The sequence below is a fragment of the Podarcis melisellensis genome (assembly GCF_964234715.1).
Source record: "Podarcis melisellensis genome assembly, chromosome: 16".
Lineage (NCBI taxonomy): Eukaryota > Metazoa > Chordata > Lepidosauria > Squamata > Lacertidae > Podarcis > Podarcis melisellensis.
In genome coordinates, this window is record NC_138533.1 from 13,612,929 (window position 1) to 13,635,572 (window position 22,644).

Here is a 22,644-nt window from a genome sequence, read left to right on the forward strand (position 1 = left end):
CGGGGGTGGCACCGCCTCCCCGCCCCTCATTAGCGCTGACATCAGCCTTAAAAGTCCCAGCTTTGGGCGTGGAGGCGCAACGCAAGACGCGGCTTGATCGACCCGGTGTCTCGCTCGCAACAGCGCCTGCGACGCCCCGGTGGGAAGGTAAGGGGACGCTGCGGCAGAGAGGGGCCGGGGCTCAGCCTTAAGCTGCGCTCGCTCCGTCGGGGAGCTGTGGTCCAAGCCGCCGCGCTCTGCACATGTGCTGGTGAACTCTTTTCTCTCTCTCAGCGTGGTCTGTTCCGTGCCTGAGTTTCCAAGAGAGGCCTCGGTCCTGATTTCAGAGGAGGGGGATATATACTATGCGGTGCAGTTAATTGTGGTTCATTTACCGCGGCACCCAAATAGTTCCCATCCCGGTTTAAGGCGTGGGACGGGTCAGGGGTGGGTGCTTTGGGAGAACAAAAAAAAGGGGGGACTTGGAGCCCCCTTTTCGTGTGGGGAGAAAGAGGGTTGATATCGAGCTATTTCCCCTAATTATGTGCGGTCTTTTCAAATCGATCGCCACCCTTTCTGCTACAGGGGAGGTCTGGTCTGAAAGTAAAGAGTCCGGGTGCGTTTTCCGAAGTTTTAGGGTAAAGGGCGCTCCGGTTTAAGGGGACCCTGTGTAAACGATGTATTTCCCCCCCTCCCCGCCCAGTCTCCCTGTTCTGTTTGGGGAACGGCCAAAGCTCAGTGGCGGAATATTTGCTTTGCTTTCAGAAAGTTCTATTTCCCCGATAGGAGTGGCTCCTGTCTCTCGTCCTAGAGCGCTGCTGCCAGTCAGTGTAGACAATACTGAGCTAGGTGGGCAGCATCTAAGGCATCTTTCAAGGCCCTTTGGTTTGCCTTGCCCCGCATCTAAACGCCGGCCTGTGCGAACATGTGCGTTGCGGGATGATGTCACCTCCGCTTAGGCTCCTTTGCTTCATCAACCGGATTATAGGTATTCACTGCCATAACAGCAGAAACTAGGTGGCTGTGACCCTTAGTCTACTTGCTTGAAAGTGATGTCATAGAATTGTAGAGTGGGAAGGAACCCCGTGGGTCATCTAGTCCAGCCCCCCTGCAATGCAGGGATATTTTGCCCAATGCAGTACTCGAACCCAGAACCCTGAGATTGTGAGCCTCGTGCTCTACCGACTGAGCTGTTGCAGCTGTACGTGTCTTTAGATTACTCCTACACACGTGTTTGTTTGTTTGTGTGTGTGTGTGTGTGTGTGTGTACACTTGACAAAATTTAATCCAAAATAAATATGTTTAGGACAAGAGTGTTCATCCAGACTAAAGCCCATTTGAATTCAGTGGGACTTAATTTGTGAGTAGGCATGGCTGGGATCGGTGCCCAAACTTGGGAGCCAGCCCCACTGAAAGCAACAGGGCTTGCTACTGACTGTATGTAGGACTGCGTTATACGATTTTATTTTGGAGTTTTTAACTTGTTGGATGAAGTTTCTCCTGAGCGTACTTCCACCCCTCTTTGGCGCTTCTTTGCAACCCCCCCCCCCCCGCCAGCCCAATTTGCTACATCTCCCTTCCAATTTTGGGTATCTCTCTCTACTGGGTTTTTCAGTGGGGCCTGCCTCACCCGCGCCAAAATCTGTTATCAATGGGATAGAGCAGGCGGAGGGGGAATGTGGTTTCCTAACTCTGTGCAACTGCTTTTGAGTAATGAGGTCTGAATGAGTAATTGTCTCTATTTATGCAGGGGGGGGGAGAGGAGGGGGGAGAGAGAGGAATTTGAACCGCATCACTGAGCAGACCCTCTCCTGGAAATGAGACAATTTGGCAATGTCTCCTTGCAGACTGTCTTTTGCTTCTTTCAACTGAGGCACGTCCTCGACTGATCTCTGACGGAGGTCGGAATGTAGGGATGACGAAACTGGTGGGGCGGGCGGCGGGGGGCAGAGAAGTTTTCTTCGGAGCCCGCTTCCAGTCTACGCAGGAAAGGACTGAGTTGCCCTGATGATGACTCCTTAGGGAAGGATTTCAGCCGCCCCAGGGCTGTGGTCATGAAACGGAAGAAGTCTAGTTACTTTTCTAGTGGGAGATAACAAGGTGGGCAGAAAGGCATGTGTGGGTTCCGTTGTTACCTTGTGGAACTCCTTGCCACAGGAGAGAACAACTGCGGCGGCAGCTGCTCGGTTATGGCATTGGTATAGCACTGTGGCTGAGGATGAGCTTGAGATCAAGGAACCTTTTCTTTTCAAAACTCTCTCTTTGCCCCATGCTCACTAGGTGGTTTTAGGAGAGTGAAGTATCTTTCATACAATTGAAGCCCAGCCTTGTCCATGAATATTGTTTTCATGGGTTTTGACCCACAATAGAGCCTCCATTGCAAGGCCCAGTGTATCCTGGATTGCTAGGCACTGGCATAGGCCCTAACTCACGAACCTTTCATATCATGGGGAGGCTGTGCCCCTCTGGAAGTTGTTTGATTCCAACTCTCATCAGCCCCAGCTAGCAGGGCCAATGGTCAGGGCTAAGAGGAACCACGGAGTCCAGCAAAAGTTACATGTTGGCTGCTGTCATAGATGCCGTAGTTGAGATTCCTGCATTGCAGGGGGTTGGACTAGATGATCCTAGGGGTCCCTCCCAACTCTATGATTCTGTGACCCTCCCAAATACAGGGTAAGCAGGATGGGGGTGTGGCCCAAAGGTGACCCTCCTGTTTTGCATGCGGATGACCCCAGTTTTGAATTCTGACATGTCTTTTTCACAGATCAGCAGCAGATAATAAGGGAGAAGTTAGGTGGAACCTTGATCTGATTAACAACATTTCAAAAAGTGTTCAGGGCTTGCCTCTGCCTTAAAAACTTGCAAGGCCCTTGACACACTTTCAGATGTTGAAAGGTAAAAGTAATGTGTGGATGCAGCAGACCCGTGTAGAACTCCCCCGGTAGATTTTCATTTGGGAACAGCTACAGCTCTGTGTCTCACCTGGGAAGCAAACCTGGTTTTGTGTCTGTAATGTGGATACTGCTGACAACCTGATAAGACAGGTCAGAATTGCTTTGGGTGCTGGAAGAGAGTTATAAAACTCCAGATGCATATTGAATGTTCTATAGGTGCCCTGACTTTTGTAGTCTTTGATATGCTCACATTGAGGCTGAAGTGGGCTCCTTGTTTTGTGCAGCCTGAATAAGGAACTGGAGTTGGCACACCTCTGCACCCCAAAATAAGCTCTGGGCTAACTTACACCATAAACCTCCATGACCTGGAAGCTGCCTTCTTTCAGCTACACCCCCATTGTCTCCCAAAGCTATGCAAGCAATTGGCACACATATAGAGCTGGTAATTGATGCTTCATTGTTTGAAATGGGTGTGGAACACCCTGATAATAAGGGATAGGACCCGTTTTAATTTTAAGCAAAAGGAAACCGCCCTCTTTCTTGCCTGCCTTCTCTTCTCCAGTACACACACAGCTTCCTTTGTTAGACTTGGGTCAATTCTGCAATGGGATCCTTGGGCCCAGGAAGTCATAAACCAGGGGTGGGGAGCCTTGGGCCGAGGGGCCAATGGTGGCCCTCAAAGCCTCTCTATCCAGCCCTTGGCATTCTCCCCAGGCCATGCCCCTCACAAGGCCCTGAATATTTTTGCTGGCTGGAATGTGCCTGATAATGCTTCTTGCTTCAAGGCTGGGTTGCGGCTTCCCTTCAGGTGTTTTCCTTCAGGTTCTGGAGCCTGAGCTTCATCTAAAATCACTTGTAGTCATGCAGATCAAGGCTGGCTTTGGGTCTGAAGAGGCCTTTGGCAAAGCGTCCCGGGCGGGCAGAGGGCTCTTCCCTAGGTGGGCTTCCCTGTCGAGGGTCTTGGTGGTTGGCAATGAGCTTGGATACCCACAATGCCCTGCTAGGTAGTAGTGCTATTCCCAGGGCATTGTGGGGAATCTTGAAATGGCCGGTGGCACTCAAACCCAGCTGTCCAGTGATCCATACAGGTGACCACGAGGATGGAAACGGATGATTGACACAGCTGGGTGCCTGTGTGATTTATTAACTCGCCTTTTAACATGGGTGCGCATGTCTGTGTCTTGCACATTGGCCTATGTTGCTGTGGTTAGCGGTTGCCTGGTTGAGGCGTGTGTTGGGGGGGGGGCGTGTTGAACACAGCCTAAAAAGCACAGCTCTTGACAGGCTGAGTTGCTGATGGCATAAATCAATCAAGCAGTAAATCTCTGCCTGGGCTGTACCACCTGCAACTGCATTGCAGTCTCCACAGATGGTAGCAGCACTTCCTGTGTGGTGGAGAGGCTGTGAGGCCGAACGTTATCTCTGCTGTTAGATTTCTACATAACAGGCAACTCCCCATTTACGTGGGGGCTGATTTCTGAGCAACTGTATGTTTTAAATGAAATCGCATATATTGGGAACACCATTGGAAAAGCCTGCAAACACCCTCTAAACCTCTGGAAACCCTCAAAAGAACCATTTAAAAAGACCAAATCCCACCATGGTCGCTCCCTCCAAGTCCCCTTGCTCAAACTCCCAACTCTCCACAGGACTCAAAGGTCGATGCAAAGGCTTCTGGGATTGCGAGGTATAATTTTTGCCATTTCATGCTATTTTTAACGCCGTTTTTGCCCCCTTTTGTGCAGTGATATGTGCATGTGCTTGTCTGTACACAAGGACTACTGCTCCCTAACACCATCCCACCACCTGATGGGGCAGTGAAGCATTTAATACTGCCTGGTATACCAGAGCCAGCAAATGTGTGGGGGGGGCGGACACACACGTGGTGGGTGGGCGACAGGTGTGAGCTTTACTTTGCCTGCATTCCAGGGGCACGAAAATTAGAGGCTTGAGGTTTCCTACCTCTGCCTTGGAATGTACAACCTGAGTCTCTGCTTATCGCTTCTGGAGAGTGAGGAAGGGAATTAGCTAACTTGATTGCTACTTCCTGGAATTGGTGGAGCGGCTGAGTCCACCTCCAGAAATGGAGACGGGAGGGGTGGCTGAGAGCAGGCCTTGCGAGGCCTTGCTGTGAAATGGCAGAGGCCTGAATTCAGGAATCCCATGTTTATTAGGCACCTCTCCTTATTACCTTCCATGCAAATGGGGAAGCTTCCTTTCCCATGTCACTAGCAGGTCAGCATTTTTTTTTTAATTCTACTAAACTAAAATATGACTAGAGCTTGATTAAAATAATTAAAGTTGGCTGCAGCAGAGGAAGCCAGGAGCCGCAAGCTCTGCGTGTGTTATCTGTCCTCTTTCCAGGATCAGCGGTTTGGTTTGGTTTGTTTTGGAAAAAGGTGTGGCTCAGACACAAATCCTGGCTTTCTTTTCTTAAATAAACGTTTAACTGACTTTGCTGCCTTGGAGAGTGTGTAGGTCCTAGAGAATCTCAATTCCACCCCCCACCCCCGTCCGCACTCCATTATTATTGCCAAGGTGGGGTTTTAATCCGGTGCCTTTTAGATTCTAACAGCAACCAAACAGGTGGAAATGACCTCTGCAGAGCCCTTACTCAAGGTTTTGGCAAGTGGAACAAATTCCTTGCCTCCTAGGTACACGTGTGTGCAAAGTATGGGCAAAGTAAACTTTTCTAAACCCAGGCAGTGCTCCTGAGCATGTGTAAAGAACTGGGTTGCTTCCAGCTGACCTGTTTGCTGAGCATTCCCTCTGATTTGTTTGCGCAAATTTTGTGGGGAGGTTAGTAAATATCGGCTATATATTGAGCATTCATTATGGTTTGTTCTTGGCGAGCTTTCAATTGCGTCAATTTGCTCTTTCTTGTCCCATTTTCCCTTTCTCCTTTATTGAAAAAAAGTCTGTTTTTAAAAGTTGGGTTAAGCAGTTTTGTTGTGACAAATCAATTACTTGCACAACTTGAATTTGCTGGTGTGTGATTTGAACCCCGCCTGAAAATAGAGACCGTCTGGAAGCACCCTGGATCTCTAGCGTGAAGAACATGCTTGCACATCTACCCAGCACATGCTCTGGACGATTTTCTCCATCCTGAACTTGGGGGGGGGGGTCTTCCAGCGACTCAAGACAGACCTGCAGATGGCTGTGCTACTATGGGGTTTGAATTTTGAGGTATTGCTAAGAGGCTGCGGTCACAAAATAGTTGGCCATGGTGGCGGGGAGCGGGAGCATGAAATAGCGCAGATTAAAAGAGAGAGCTGATTCCGACAGCCTTGTGCACTTACCATGGGGTGCCAGCTGTGTCCTGCTGGTCCTGACTGTGGAGAACTCACAGTATTGATTTTACAGACATGCACACACAACAGCCAGCATCCTCGTTACCAGGAAAAACATATACAAGATATTTGTACCACTCTCTCATTTCGGAAACCGCTTGGAAAGTACCTGAACATTTTACCCCATGGCTTCCTTTCTGGGAGGGTTAAGGACCATTTGTAAAAAAGAAAATGAAAGCTTGAAATCTACAGCACCAGTGAAAGCCTTCCCTGTGTGGCAGATCCCTGATCGAAGGGATTGCAAGGCTGGATTTGCATGATGATCCCAGGTGGATCAAACTAAGGAGCATTCTTGGTAGCTGATCTCATCAGTAGCTAATCTGGGTCCCCTCTGGATAGATGTTCCTCCACTACAACTCCCATCAACCCATTTAGCGATTAGCTTACCTATCTGAGTTTCTGACACTGCAACCCTGACTGCTGTCCATGACGGGTAGAATTGCAGTTCAACATCTGGGGGTTGGGGGCAGGTTAAGATGCCCCTGATTAGACCTGTCGGCAGCTGAGCCTCTGTACTCAAGAGCAGTCTACCCCTGAATGCCAGAGAGCAGCTGCAGGGGAAGGCCACCGCTTTCTTGCTGCCCTGCTTGTGAACTTCCCACAGACACCTGGCTGGTTGCCTGAGGCTTGGTGGGGGTCGTGGGGGTGGGGGCACAAAGACGCTGGAGGAATAGGCCTGTATGAGACTGGCTGAGCCTGTCTGTGGCCTCTTCCACCCAAATTAGGCCTTACGGGACCGAGAGTGCAAGGAAAAGTTTGTATTGCTACAACAGTGCCTTGTATAAATATGAGGAAAGTGTTTGTTGTTTTTTCACACACACCCGGGACCCCATAAGCTGCAGCTCCTGACTTTGGCCTCTTCCACTGCCCTCCCTACTTTTGCAGAGAGAAAAAATGTGCCTTTTTTGGCAAGGGCTACTGTGGCTTCAGAAAAATCTGTACTGGAAGAGGAGGCAAGAGATGGGGTGAGCTGGGGTGTTGGCCGTGGTGCTTAATCACGCTTTTGAGAACTGCCACTTCCCTCGCCTCTTGCACATAAAAGGGAAAAGTAGCTGTTACTTGGAATGCGGGCGAAAAGAGATCTTCTTACTCCTCCGGCATCTGGGGCTAGGCCAGGTTCATGAAGGGGGGAAGAAAGAGGAGGAAACACAGGCTAATAAAATGTTCAAATACCCCTGACTCCTCAGGCTATCTCCTCTCTTCATCCTTCGGGAAGCTTGCGCTGTTAAGCGGCAATGGAGGAATGAAGCACAATCCTGCACCTTAAAAAATACTGTAATAATTGCAGAATTTTATTTATTATTCTTATATGTGCTGGAAGCTGCCCAGAGTGGCTGGAGTGTAAAAAGAATAATTAATGCATTTACACCCTACCTTTTTCTACAAGGAACTCAAGGTGGCATATATCATTCTTCCCCTTCCTCAGTGAAATTGGTCCAAGGTCACCCAGTGAGATTCATGGCAGCTTGGGAATTCGAACCCTGGTCTCCCAGGTCCTAGTCTGGTGCTCTAACCACTACACCACCCTGGCTCTGTGGTTCTCCAATGTGCCCTAGCCTGATGATTCCCCATGGGTTTTCTCCAGCCTGCATTTCTTAGAATGTCTAGGCGCCATTTATTTTGTTCCAGTGAGATTTGCTATTATTTTAATTCTTCATTTCATTTCTACACTGCTTTATATGTTAAAGAAATAAAATCACGAAAGTGGAGATGGAGACGTCGGTCACCAGCCTGGAATTCAGAGATCTACATGGTTGCAGTTTAGACCTGTACCAGGAGCAAAATGCACCTGGCTAATTTCTGACACTGCTTCCAATGGCCACATGACAGTTGTGAGCAGGGCTAGAGGCAAAAGCAGGTGGGATGCTGAATGCAGATTTTAAATTTCCTCAGTAGGCCTGTTCTGAGCCTTTCACACACGTTTGTCTCTCTTTCCTCTGCCATTGTCAGAGTTCAGGGACAGATTTCCAACCAGGCCCAAACCTTTGAGGAATGTACGAAGGTGGGGCAGGGAGGGGTCTGCCCTGGGGAAACGACATGTGAGCTGGGGAGAGCCTCAGGGGCCAGATGGAGAAGCATGGAGGGCCACATATAGCCCTTGGGTCTAAGGCCTCTCAGGTGGCGTGACCAGGGCCAGCCATGGCCTCTACATCCTTTTAAGGACCCGTGAAATGGGTTTTGTGTCAGCGGACCTTGCAGGATCTTTGAGAGCCTTTGAGTACGTAATGAGGCGTGGGCAAGGCTGGAAGAAGATGCTCTCTTCTTACCTCGGGGAGAAAAACCCAAACTGGCAGAGTCGGGAACGTGAGACAGTGTGCCAGGAGACATTCGTGGATGGAAAAGGAATGCTAGTGTGCAGATTAAAATTAAGGCCGTCCTCCTCAGGAGCCTGTCTGTTGCGTTAGTGTGATAAATTGTGCTGGCTTTAGGAACATGGGGATCTGCCTGGCACTGAGTCAGGCCAAGGACTGACATTGCCCACACGGACTGGCAGCGTCTCTTCAGCATCTCCTGCAGGAAGTCTTTCCCAACCCGAATTGGAGATGCCAAGGATTGAACCCAAGGCCTTCTGCAAGCAAAGGCAGATGTTCCGACGCTGAACCTTTCCTCCTGGGTAACTCAGAGGATGGGTAAAATAATTTTTTCCACTCTAAACACACACCAAAGCCAAGCTTCTTCTGGTTTTATAAGATATTTTAATTCAGAGAAAGTCTCTCCCATCAGATGTTTAACTGTCCTAGCTGGGAAGTATCCATATTGGAAAGGAAAAGTTACAATAAGACTTCCATCAAATCCTCTTTTTCTTTCAGAAGCCTGTTATTCAGCGACTTCATTGTTCTGCTGGGACATTTGTTTTGAAAGCACATCATGGCAGGATTTGTCGGCATCACCTGCCTTAGTTAGAGTTCCTTTGCGGTGTCTCTGCTCTGTCAGTTAAACTGGCCCCAGTTTTTCACCCATTTCACAGCTGAGAAAGCAGAGGCTGGCAAATGCCTTGTCAAAGGGTTCACACCTTTTGGGTACAGGCACACTCAGAAGTCAACAGTTGCCTAATAGATCTGTAAGCTGGACCTGACCAGAACACAACAGCAAATCTCCCCCACCTTGCTGTTCACAGGGCTGTGTTTACCTTAAAATTAAGCTGCTTTTCAGTGTAACTTGAAGCCCTTAGGGTGGCTATATATTAACCAAAGGTGTGTTTTTTAACCCCTCGCCAGTTTATTGGTTAAAAACCTGGACTAGTGCCACCACAAAGAATCCTGCCACAGTTGTGAATCTCACAACTCACAGTCTTAAATGACTCTTGCACTTTTTTCCCTGTTGCCACAATCTCCCTTACCTGGCACATCTTCCCACATCTTTTCCTACAGAGCTGGCGCTGCCAGATAATAAGCAACAATCTGAGACTAGGAGGCCCCTGGCATCATTCAGATTTAGCATGTCCAGGCTTGCTTGGTGTCTGTCGGGCTGACAGGTAAAGGACAGCTTAGTGCGGTCAGCAAATTCCAAGCAAGGCTGAAGGCCCGTAGCTTGGTGTTGCTAGCCTGTGCTTGATGCTCAGAAGGTTTCAGGTTCAAGTCCCGGAGTCTTGGAGTGGGCTGAGAAAGACCCCGTCCTTATTATTCAAATGGATGAACGGAATAAACAGCTGGGGCGGAGGCTGGCTGTTGGCTTCAAAACCTGAAATGGAGAGGTGGTTTGCCAGGGTGTTTTCAGTGGGCTCTTTCGCCTGGAAGAGACGCTGTCTGCATGATGCATCCATCCCTGCCTCGCTCATGTGTCACCGTATCAGGGCAGGGAAAACTGGGGTTGCAATATTATACTGCAGGTGGGGCAGCTTGTGGCTGCTGCAGGACACCCCATCTGGAGCCAGAGCAGGGACAAACCTTTCCTTCCTCAGCTGCTTCTGGGGCCAATATATATTTATATATTATCTTGGACTGTGCCGCTGAAATGGAGCAGGCTTGAACCAAACTGTAGCTTTACTGGCTTGGAACATCTATTTGAAAAGGAAGGAAGGCCTTGCAGCAACCTATTTACGAGCCATAATGACAGGCAGAGATCGGAGGCTGGGAGAGTTTTATAGGCAGCCGCAATTGAGACTGAATGGTGGATCTACATAAGTGTAACTGCCCAATAAAACGTCAGCAGCTGCAGCCTTTGTGCTTCATCCAGATGCCCCAAAGGTTTTGGGGAGGAGGTTCGTTCTCTCTCTCTCTCGTAATAGACTCTTCCTTGGCTGACCTACCCTGGATTAGACTTTTTAACATCTAAATCTGTGCATTTGAACATGAACCTGGCAGGGGGTTCTGACAGCTTGCTTTATTCTACTTATATTCCATGTTTCCTCCAAGGAGCTCAAGTTGGTCCAGCACACCGTTCTCCCCTCACAACAACCCTTCGAGGTAGCTTAGGCTGAGAGACAGTGAGGGGCACAAAGTCACCCAGCGAGTTTCAGGGTTGTGTGGGGATTCGAAACCTAGACTTGCCTGGTCCTTGTCTGGTGCTCTAAGCACTAGACTGGCTCTTTAACTCTTACCAGTATACAGTTAACTCCCTGTATTTCAGAAAATGAGAGGTGTGTTCCAGATGAGCCAGTGCAGGACAGTGTGGCCTGGCAGGAGAGTGGGGGGTAAAGAGGGGGATAGTCTGGAGAAAGTCCCAAGAGATAGAGAGATACCTGGGGGGCTGCATTTGGCCCCTAGAATCAAGATCACCCGCCCTCTGCTCTAGAGCAAAACTGTTCCCCTTGGCTCACGGTTGTTGGTATCCATCTGTCTCAAGAGATAATGGAGTCTGCCTCTAGGGGTGAAGTCAAACCGCTGGGGAATCACGGTGCCTGCTGTGGCTGCAGATACCGGTAACTTGTAACGGCTGCCTCCCGCATTGTTTTTGCTGCCTTGGCAGCACCAAAGTGACCTCTCTGGGCGCAAGCCTGGGCAGTGTGTATGGAGGTCGTGGGCTGGCATCTACAGAGGTTGGCTGGTGGGGCAGAAGGCAGGAGGGAGACCAAGGATAGGAGAAGCCGGAGCCAGTGACAGACAGAGGCAGCTCCTGATTGGTTGTAAGAAAGAAGGCAGACCGGTTGGTGGGTCAGCACACTGTTTGCCCTTGTGGACCAGCCTCCATGGGGCAGCTGCCTTCATGGATTGCAGGCTGCCTGCAGAAGCAAACAGTAGCTTTATAGCAGGTTTATGGATAAGTCCCTAAAAGTACTGGCGCATGCAAATCCTTGTCTACCTTGCACAGCCTGGTTGGTCACTCAAGTGGTCCAGATATCTACAGCGTTTCTCTAGCACCATCATCTCATGAACAAAGAACAGGAATAAATTAAAACCAGTGCTTTTTTTCTTTTAAAAAAATGTTTATTTTGGCTGAAGAAAACCACCACTTTATAGTTCAAATTGGGAAAAATAAATACAGTAAATGGACAAAAGGCCGCCATCGTGGGTATGCGTACCCCTGCATCCCCTCAGAAAAAAGCACTAACTAAAACCTTTAAAGTACTGTACAGTGGTACCTCGGGTTGAGAACTTAAATTGTTCTGGAGGTCCCTTCTTAACCTGAAACTGTTCTTAACCTGAAGCACCACTTTAGCTAACGGGGTTTCCTGCTGCCGTCGCACCGCCAGAGCACGATTTCTGTTCTCATCCTAAAGCAAAGTTCTTAACCTGAAGCACTATTTCTGGGTTAGCGAAGTCTGTAACCAGAAGCGTATGTAACCTGAGGTATAGTGATGTTAAACGAGCAATAGAAAGTGGTAGCAATTTTTTATTTTAAGCCTGGGCAACTAAAACATTTTCACCTTTTGCAAAAGCGCTGGAGCACAGGCCGTGAAATGTGGTCTTCCAAGGGCCAGACAGAGTGGCCTGGGGGGCTGCACTGGACCCCCGGCCTGAGGTTCCCCACCTCTGAATTAGGCACATAGGCTTTTTAAAAAAAAATCTACACCAGTTGAGTGGGAAACCTCTGGCCCTACACATGTTGCTGAACTACAATTCCCATTGGCCATGCTTGCTAGGGCTGATGGGAGTTATAGTACAGCAGCATTTGGGAGCCACTGGTTCTGCACTCCTGAGCTATGGGCAGTATAATGGCTAGAGCAACACAGCCTGCTTGGCATACAGACCTGTCCCCAGGTTGACCCCCCCCCCTTTCCTCCTTTCCCCTTCTTAATGGCTGGGAAGGAGAAAGGGTTTCCTGTTTCTTTCCTAAACGTTGTTCTTGCTCGCACACTTGATCTGGCTCCAGAGTGGTCTCTGCTGTAGGTTAACTGCAGGAAAAGCCTTGAGAGTCTCCTCTCCCTCCCCGCAAAGCCTTGCCGGTTCTAGGAATTGTCCCTATCTGAAACCTCCTTTGCTTCCTGATTGCTAACTTGGCCCTGTGCCTGCCTCTTCTAGGGTGGCTTCCGCTCTGAAATCCGGTGGGGCCTCTCGGCGCTCTCTAGATGATTGAGTCTGATCTTTGAGCATTCTGGCATTCTTTTTCCTCCGCTGCATGACCCTGCATTGCCCTCTGCTTGGCAAATGGTTGCTGCAAAAGGACAGGCAAACCTGGCACTTGGTAAAGGTAAAGGGACCCCTGACCATTAGGTCCAGTCGTGGCCGACTCTGGGGTTGCGGCGCTCATCTCGCTTTATTGGCCGAGGGAGCCGGTGTACAGCTTCTGGGTCGTGTGGCCAGCATGACGAAGCCGCTTCTGGCGAACCAGAGCAGCGCACGGAAATGCCGTTTACCTTCCTGCCGGAGTGGTACCTATTTATCTACTTGCACTTTGACATGCTTTTGAACTGCTAGGTTGACAGGAGCAGGAACCGAGCAACGGGAGCTCACCCCGTTGTGGGGATTCGAACCGCCGACCTTCTGATCGGCAAGCCCTAGGCTCTGTGGTTTAACCCACAGCGCCACCCAGACACTTTTTTCCTGATCGCTTGGGCTAAAGGGAAATTGCCTGCAGGTGATGATCAGATGGGGAGCGCTCTCTCTCTCTCTCTCTCTCTCTCTCTCTCTCTCTCTCTCTCTCTCTTTCTCTCTCTCTCTCTTTTGCTCAGCTTTGTTTCCCTTGCCTTCTAGGCTGGGGCTGGGAACTTGTTCAGTGGAAAGCCTCCATGGGCTTCCTTAATAGAAGCACCAAACAGACACACAGTACATGCCCTGAACATAGATGCGCACCAAGGACTGAGATGAGCTTTAGACAATGTATGCCAGGGTTAAATTGAGCTGGGCAGTAGCATACATGGAATCTGACTGTGAAGAGGGCCTTGGACAAATGTGCATTTCTTAACTGCCTCTTGCACACTCCCAACCATTATGCATCTACTCTTTTTGGCAATGCAAATTGCAGGCGTAGGCTGGGGGGGGGGCTACAGGGCTGCAGTGGAGGGCAAAGGGTTAAGCCCCCTCTAATGGGCTCGCAGGGTCCAATTCCCTATTGAAACCCCTTTAAGTAGGTAGCGAGCAGCATTTAACCTAGTGAATTTTGGTTAGAGGGTAGACTTGTTGCAACCATGCACAGAGATGCTGTTGTTTGTGGTAGGATCTGCATTAGGTGGATAGAAAAAAAGGTTTCTAGTACTAGTCTGGAGAAGAACAAGGCAGCCATGCTTGTTCTCTCATAGTTAAAGATAACCTCTAATTTTGAGGTCTAGGATAGAAGTGGGAGGAGGAGGAGGTTGTAAAAAAAGAAAAGCAAAAAGGATGCAACCTGAGTATCAGTCTAAACCACGACAGGTCAGCTGAAGTTAAAGATACGGGGACAGCCTGGGAGTCTTTAACTCTGTCTAACACCATGCAAAGCCCTCTTCTGCAAGCTGAGTTGCACCCTTCTATCCTCTCCATTCCTGGGACTGCATGGTGAAGGGTGGGCAACAAATTGAATAATAATCCAGACTCTGTCCACAACACCTGCGATTTGCTGCTTTCTCCCTCCCTCTTGACTTCAACATGAAGCCTTATTTGGCTACGGACCACCTCTCTCCATATGTGCCTCTTCTGAAGGAGGTTCCAAGGGTGGCAACACGAGAAGGGGCCTTTTCGGCGGTGGCTCCCCATTTGTGGAATGCTCTCCCCAGGGAACCTTCCCTGGCACCTTCATTACATATCTTTTTTAGGCGCCAGGCAAAAATGTTTCCATATAACCTTAGGCTGCTGAACATTCTGTGGCATTCTGTGTTTTCAAAAAGGGCCAGATTTGATGACGGGAACAGGTGTGAGGGACAACCAAAGTTGTTGAGCTTTTTTACAATTTTACCCCAAGGTGGTTGAGCTTTTTAGGATTGAAGTTGCTGAACTTTTTTTAGGGTTTTACCCCAGGATATATACTGCCAGCAGGCCAGATTAGTTCCCCAAAATGGACTTTGGACACGACTGTTCTATGGCCTTTAAAATGTTGGAAGGGAGTTTATTGGTTTGTTCTTGCTTTTATTTTATTATGTGTTTTGTGTTCTCATTTTAGAATTTTTATGTTGTGAGCCGCCCTGTGATCTTTGGATGAAGGGCGGTGTCTTGTGACGACACACTTTGCGGGCCCAGTCACCTAATATAGTGTTGGGCAAAATGAATTTGAACACCTGAATTCAGATTTGATCTGAACAAAGCAGTGTGTACTTATTTAATTGGTTTGAACAGACTTCAATGGGTTGTTAAGGCCCCAGTGTGCCTGCTTATAGCACTAGTGAAAAGGCTCAAAGAATAAACGGAGAGGTTTATTCTCTTTCCCTGAATCTTTAAGTGCAGTCCACCTACACACACATCTAATATGGGATGACAAGAATACCGGCCTACCTTGCAAGGGCGTTGTACCTGTCCCACTTTGATCCTTCACATCAGACCTAACTCTCAGTGCATCTATCCATGGTGCAAAACCCTGATAGATTATGGGTAAATTCTAGCAGAGTCTTAATTCCAGGAATGGGGAAGCCTCAGCCTGGGGGCCAAAGGTGGCCCTCAGGACTCCTCACAAACTTCACACCTCACAAACCCTGCTTTGCACCTCTTTTGAGTGTTTTTGCCTGGCTGAAATATGTCTTTGCAAGCTGATAATGCCTCTTCCTTGTGGGAAGAAAGGATAGAAAGGGCTGTGTGATTGTATACAGAATCTGGCCTGTCGTGCAAAGGCAAATTATATACGTTTCTTTGCCCTTTGCTTTTGCCTCTGAGAAAATGAGAGAATCCAGTGATTTAAGATGTTGCACATAACTTTCGTTGTGATACTACTCAACCTCTCCCTGTTTTCCTTTTTTTTTTTTTCAAAAAAAACAACCCTCCTGTTTATAAAAATAGAAATCAGTTCAGGTCTCAGACTTCCCCAACAAGTGTTCAAAAGTGGGGGAGTGAGGTGGGGGAGAGTTGTTTTATTTCCTAGAAGACTTTGGGGGGCATTAGAAGGTGCCAGGGAGAGAGATTCACATCAGTATGGAAAGCCTGGCTTCAGTCTTGAGTGTGTGAAGAGGAGGAATCTGTGACCTTTCGGTTTAATCCTGTTTCATAACTCCCCTCCCCTTTTTTCCCTGAATTGATGGGTCCCTGAATGCTGCCTCCTGGTGGAGTTTGGGGGCTCAAGGCGAATTTGCTTAAAACTTCCTTAATATTATTGTGCTTCTGGAAGCAAGTCTGGCTGAGTGTGTTGAGGCTTCCTCCTACGTAAGTACGCATAGAATTGCAGCCTGCTCTGTGTTTTTCTCGTCGTGGAACCGCAGTGTTGGAAGGGCACCCCCAAAGGTCCTCTAGTCCAACCCCCTGCAGTGCAGGAGTCGCAACTAAAGAATCCCTGACAGACAGCCACCCGACCGCTATTTAAAACTCTCCACTGTCTCTAACTCCCACCACTTCAGGCCTTCTGTGAAAGGGGTTTGGGGGAACCATATTTTGTTGCAGTAGCCCATAGCTATTAGCTTCACCTGGCTTCACCAGCCTGCTGTTCCATGAGTGTCTTACCTCTTTGCAGAGTAGACTAGGACTGTAGACTCAGGCTCCTGTCCACTCTCCATTTACTGCATTCCTAGTGCTCAGGTTTTAATCTTGCCTTCACACAACCGTTATCTGAAATGCCTGTGTACCCTGTGTAAAATGCTACTATTTGATGCTGTTAGTCAAACCATGTTCCCTCCATTTTGAGTCCTTAAGCCATTTCTAGTTCAGCTCTAGCTCAGGTGTGGACATCTCTGCATATAGGGGTAAAGGCGCCCCAGCGCTTTCTGATGTGGACACGAGCAGAAGTGAATCTGACACTACTGAAGCTATGCTGATCTGAACAGCTTGGGCTGGGGAGGGGCAGCCCTGTGAAACACACTAAGAAAACAGCAGCTTCACAGCACTCTTAAGGCAGTGGTGTGAACATGCCCATGGATCCCACCCCACAGAAATCAAGAGGATTCTGCACACACGGAGCACATGCTTCTCGATTCTCTAATCTGGCAAGCAAGAGGCCCTATCACAGTTCCAAAGACAAAGCACTCAAAGGCTGGGGGTTGGACTAGATGACCCTTGGTGCCCCCTTCCAACCCGACAATTCTATGAGAGGCCTGGCTTTGGGAGCAGGGTCAGATAAAGAAGCCCTGGGGGTCATGTCCCGTCCTTGGGCCTGAGGCAGACAGTGCCAAGCAAGATGGCCTAACGGTGTTAAGATTGCCTCCAATACAAAAACATTTATGCATTGTAGAGGGTTTGGGCTAGATGACCCCGTCCAACTCCACAATTCTGCTTACCTCAGAACCACAGTAGCAAAGTGGTTTGCGCTGGGGGTTGGAGCTTGGTTCCTCGCTCACAGGGCTGTTGTGAGGATGAAATGCAACGGGGTGATAGCATGGGATGAACTATATACAGAGGTACCTCAGTTTTCAAATGTCTCAGAAGTCGAACGTTTCGGTTTTCAGATGCCGAAAACCCAGAAGTAAATCCTTCTGTTTTTGAACACTCCTCAGAAGTCGAACGGCTTCTGCTGAGTGTTTCTCAATTAAATTTGCAGACTGCCCTTTGCACCTCAGTTTTTGAACGTTTCGGAAGTCAAACGGTCTTCTGGAACGGATTACGTTCGAAAACCGAGGTGCCACTGTATATGCTCTTATTTTGAGGGAGGATGCTTTTTAAAAAATAAAATAAATCAGCACTGAGAGTGACCTTGCCACTCCTTTTTTAAAAAATGAGGGTTTGGGGGGAGGCACACTGCACATGCTCAGAGGCCTGAGGTTCCACGTGTTTAAAAACGTGGCAGCCCCTAAGATGTACTGTCAGCCCAGTGTGGTTTGAGAAGGCCTCAGGCGCTCCTCCTTGGCCAGCTTGTGGCTGGCTCCAAATTTCAGGCCTCCTGCGGAGCAGCTGGGGGGCAACCTTCTCTTCCTTTCTCTCCTCCCCCACTCCAGTTTCCCAGACTGTGGCGGGTGGGGGGCACGGAGGGTCTGGAGAGAGCAAGAGACAATGGCTGGCAGTGTTGTCTGGAGAGGGTCGGACAATGGGCTACGGTGGGTGGTTCTGTAAGCTTTTGAGAATTGCTGGGGGATTTGAGGCAGGGAGGCCTGTGAGAATCTGCTGGAGTGTAAAACTGGCTCCTTGGCAGAACAGCCGTTCCCATTTTCAGGGCGCTGTTCCTGGAAGGAGGCTTCTGTTCTGACTACCACCTCCCCAGTCGATCTTGGGTTTTCTTGCAAAATGAAGCTTCTGGCCCAGTGTTCTTTTCAAAGTGTTCTTGCTCTTTCCTGAATCGAATCCTGAAGGCTCAGTTACCGTATACTCAAAAAGGCCTGCACATGCTCTTTTTTTAAAAAAATAAAAATTGTCGGGATATCTGGCTGCAGAATGAACAAGAGTCCGCTGCCTCTTGAGGGAGTCCGTTCCACAGTCAAGCAGCTTTTACTGTCAGAAAGTTCTTGCTGATACTCAATTGGAATCTCCTTTCTTGTACAGTGGTACCTCGGGTTACATACGCTTCAGGTTACATACGCTTCAGGTTACAGACTCCGCTAACCCAGAAATAGTGCTTCAGGTTAAGAACTTTGCTTCAGAATGAGAACAGAAATTGTGTCCCGGCAGCGTGGCGGCAGCAGGAGGCCCCATTAGCTAAAGTGGTGCTTCAGGTTAAGAACAGTTTCAGGTTAAGAACGGACCTCTGGAACAAATTAAGTACTTAACCCGAGGTACCACTGTACTGTAATCTGAATTGTTGGTTTGGGTCCTCCCCTCTGGAGCAGCAGAAAACAAGCTTGCTCCCATCATCCCTGTGGCAGCACTTCAGATCACTTGAATATGGGGAAGAAGATGCTGTAGCTCAGGGACAGAGCATTTGCTTTGCATGCAGAAGGTTCTGGGTTCGATCCCCATTGCTAGTCACTGCGGACCATAAAACGCTAGATGGACCAATAGCTTGACCCTCTCACACCGTTTCCCTTGTTCCTAGTTTGGATAGTGCATGTAAAAAACAACAACGGTAAGACATGGGAATTTGTGACCCAATAGGAGGCAGGGGGAGTTGCAGGTTGGGGTTTTGGTGTGTGTTTTCTTTTAACATGTTCTCTCTGATCACTTGAAAGCAACTTCTGATCACCCCAGGCGAGTTGTCTGTTTACAAGCCTGATCTAACCACTCAGGCCTTGCCCTTGCTTTGCATCTTGGCACAGATCCTGCCCTGCAGGCAAAGGCAAACTGGGGTGTGCCTGGCCTCTGAGCAAGCAGAGATTCCCCACCTACTTGTAAAACAGCATCCCTTGAAAGGGAACTCTCCAAAGCCCCAGGAGAAGGGATTTAACCGCCTCCGCCCCCATACAACTGCCATTCTCCCCCTCCTCTTGCAAAACAATATAGCCTTTGGGCTGGGTGCTGTAATGGTTTATAAAGGGCCTGTGTGCTCTCCAGGGATTTATTGAGGTATGCAGTAGCTGGCATTGCTAATCCTCAATGGTGGACCATAGAGTATCTGCCATGCATACCAAAAGTCCCAGGTTCAGCTGGGAGAGACTCATGTCTGAAATCCTGGAGAGCTGCTGCCGATCAGTGTGGACAATACTGAACTAGATGGACCAATGATCTGGCTTGGCATCAGTGTTCAAAATACGCCAGGCGCTTTTTGCACCAGGCTGTCGACCAGGTGAAGATGCCTGAGTGCCAGGGTGGTGCCTGACGTCTCCACCATCTGGAGGTGCATGCCTGAGGATCCTTGGATCTGAACTGTTTACACACACTAACAACACATCCTGTAGAATTCTACCAGTTATACTTCTATCTGCACAATCAGAATGAATTTCAGGAACCAAAATGCTTCGGCTGGGCAGCCTGAGCAGGAGCTGTCGCCATTCAGAAAAAGAGGTCGGATTAGGCCAGTTTATATGTGGACTGGTCCTGGATCAAGGGACTTTCATTCTTTAAGTTCTCAAATTTCTTAACCTAGGCTCATGGCTGTCATCTGAACTAGCCAGATGTTTAACTGAGAAACCCATCATTTGAAAAAGACGACTTTAGAGCCGCCTGGTTGAAAAAAGGGCAACTAGACATTGGAGCCTAACACTGCTTGTTTTAAAGCAGACTCCGTGTTCCTATTTAAAGCCGGCCTTTATTTAAAGCCATGAGGACTGGAATCTTTATTTTTAAAGGAAGAGCCGTAGCTCAGTCATAGAGTGCCTGCTTTGCATGCATACGGTTCCATCTTTGGTGTCCACAGGTAGGGCTAAGGACATCTTCTGTCTGAAATCCTGGGAGGCTGCTGCAAATCTCAGTGGGCATTTCTGAGCTCAATAGGCCCAGGGGTATAAGGCAGGTTCCTTTGCCCTTCCTATGGAAACGCTTCTCCGTTCTGCAGTTACTTGGGTCATCCGCCGCCTCCTTCCTTCCTGCCGGTGCCAGTTTGCTTACTGAGCTTCCTGTTTTGAGCATGATGGCTCTGCGCTCTGCCTGCACAGTCACAATGCTTCTGAATGCTCCTTGCTGGAAACGGCAAGAGGGGAGAACGGGTTCTTGTGCTCAGAGGTCCTGCTTTTGGGTTTTCCACCCCGGGCATCTGGTGGGCCACTGCGAGAAAAGGATGATGGACTCGATGGGCCACATGTCTGATCCAGCAAGCTCCTCTTTATATCATTATGTTTTGTGGGTTGTTTTCATGGTCTGGCATACTTAAAACTTTTTCTGGCTTTTCTAGCAACCCAACGACTTGTGGGTGCCAGGGCTGTTGCAGTCTTCTATTCCATTCCTGCAAACCCTTGTCTAGGGATGCTTAAGGTTCTTGTAAAGCCACATTCTTTGTGTGTGTGTGTGTGTGTGTGTGTGTGTGTTTAAACCAACCTACCTGATTTGCCTTACCAGAATGATAAGAGTCAACCGGGGTTGGTTGAAGCAGTGGCGTAGCGTGGGTTGTCAGCACCCGGGGCAAGGCAAGTAATTTGCGCCCCCTAACCCGTGGATTTGCGCCCCCTAACCCTAACCCCCAGATGTTGCGCCCAGTGCGGCCGCCCCCCCTGCACCCCCCACGCTACGCCACTGGGTTGAAGACTTAGCTGGCTTGTGTCAGTGTTAAAAAAAACTGCTGGAACAGGAGCTGCGCTAGGATGCGTTTGGGAACGGCCACCACTCTTTTGTCTCCACCTAACCATCTCTGGGCCAAGGAAGACGGCCCGAGAATTCCCGTGTAGTTTGCTAAATGCTCACTACCGCCTGCTCTGCTTGTTCTGCAGCAGCTCATCCTACTTGCTCCTCCGCTGGTGCAGCTTGTTCCTGGGAAGGGCAATTTCTAAAAACCACCTATAATGGGTAATTAGCACAAGCCGTACGCCACAGAGTGTGTCCAGGGTTCATTGCAGGCAGGCATTTACATGCAAGTGTTCTGGAAGTGCAAAACAGCACACACACACACACACACACACACACACCCCACTCCAATTTATTGCATGGGGCTGCAGCTCAGATACAGATATGAGATCACGGTCTTCTCCAACTGAATGCATGTCCTTGGCTGAGACATTAGAGGGTTAGTGCCCGTTTCATAAGAGAAAGATTCTCCCCTGACTTTTTGTCTGTTGTGTTTATATTATTTCAGAAAAGTCTCTATTTTTCTGGTTATGATAGGATTATATTGCCTTGACGTTTAATAAAATAGTTTTGATTTTTTTTCTTTTTAAAGAAACCACTTTTATTTCAAGCTTTCGCTTTTGTCTTTATATTTTTTTTTTCTAAAAACCTCTTAAAGTCTAGAGAAAAATGAGTACTATAAGTTGTACGCTGATGTTAATCTTTCCTCAGAGTAAACCCACTGGAATTAATCAACGTGACCAACCTGGGCTCATTAATTCCAGTGGGTCTACTCTTAAGTAGAACTTAGCTGTCTGCCAAAAAAAGCACTTCAAACAAACCGAGCGATTTGTAAGAACCTTCAGCATATGGATTTCTCTGTAACGTTAAAATTTTAACAAAAAAAGGAGGCAGCAACATGGTACCTATGGTATTTTTGGGAGTTCAAATTCAGCATGTGCTCCTGAGGTTTCCCAGGCTGATGCTCCTCCCTCATGTTCCCTTCCAGCACTACAGATCTATGATTCTATGATTCTCTTTCTTTAGGTCTGTGTGTCTTTGCTCTATCTAGCCTTCCGAGGTACACGAAACCCCCCCACAGCCGCCATGGCAAACAGAGGCCCCGCTTACGGACTCAGCAGGGAGGTTCAGAACAAGATCGACAAGCAGTATGACGACGAACTGGAGCAGATTTTAATCCAGTGGATCGTTGCCCAGTGTGGGCCGGAAGTTGGGCAGCCCCAGCCAGGCAAAAAGAACTTCCAAGAGTGGCTGAAAGATGGAACGGTAAAGAGTTTGGTGTGGCTTCGTTCAGCCTAGAAGGTTTGGGGTCCCTCTGTCGTTACAAAAAGGCAATCTAAGTCATGCAGTGCCTTTGAGGAGAGGCTGCAGGTATTCATTGGTGTGGGCTCCCATGGGCTAGAGCAGGCAAGCTTCAGGTTTGCCTGATCTATTCCATTTCGTACAAGATCTACTAACTGGAGCCTAGTGCTGCCGCTCAGAGCAGCGTTCGAAATTCGCCAGGCACATTTTGCATCTAACTATTGGCCACTTGCGGCCAAGCGTTGCCAGGATGGCGTCTAACGGCTCCACCATCTGGAGGTGCCTGCCTGGGGATCCTTGGATCTTGACTGCTTTCACGACACTCGCAACATGCCCTTTAGAATTCTGCCTGATATATTTTATCTGCACACAATCGGAACGAAAGGTCGTATTGAAAAATACAACTTCCGAGCTTCCTGGCCCCCAAAAATGACAGCTGAACATTTCGTTTTGGCAGCAGTAACCCTGGTTTAAGAAACCATTTGGTGCCTAGCTTATTTATCCGAGTTTCTAACACTGACTCAGAGTGTTAGACCTTTGAAGCCCTAAACAGCCGCGGTCCAGTATACCTGAAGGAGCAACTCCACCCCCATCGTTCAGCCCGGACACTGA

General features: G+C 48.7%; 1 protein-coding gene across 1 annotated transcript in view; it reads left to right on the forward strand.

Annotated features, from left to right (window-relative positions):
* Positions 1-22,644, forward strand: part of TAGLN2 (transgelin 2) — a 28,163-nt gene continuing 5,519 nt past the window's right edge. Inside the window, exons 1-2 of the mRNA XM_081892017.1 lie at positions 1-147; positions 21,757-21,996. Of these exons, the coding sequence (XP_081748143.1) occupies positions 21,817-21,996 (180 nt within the window). The 5' untranslated portion in view covers positions 1-147; positions 21,757-21,816. The remainder of the gene's footprint in view (positions 148-21,756; positions 21,997-22,644) is intronic.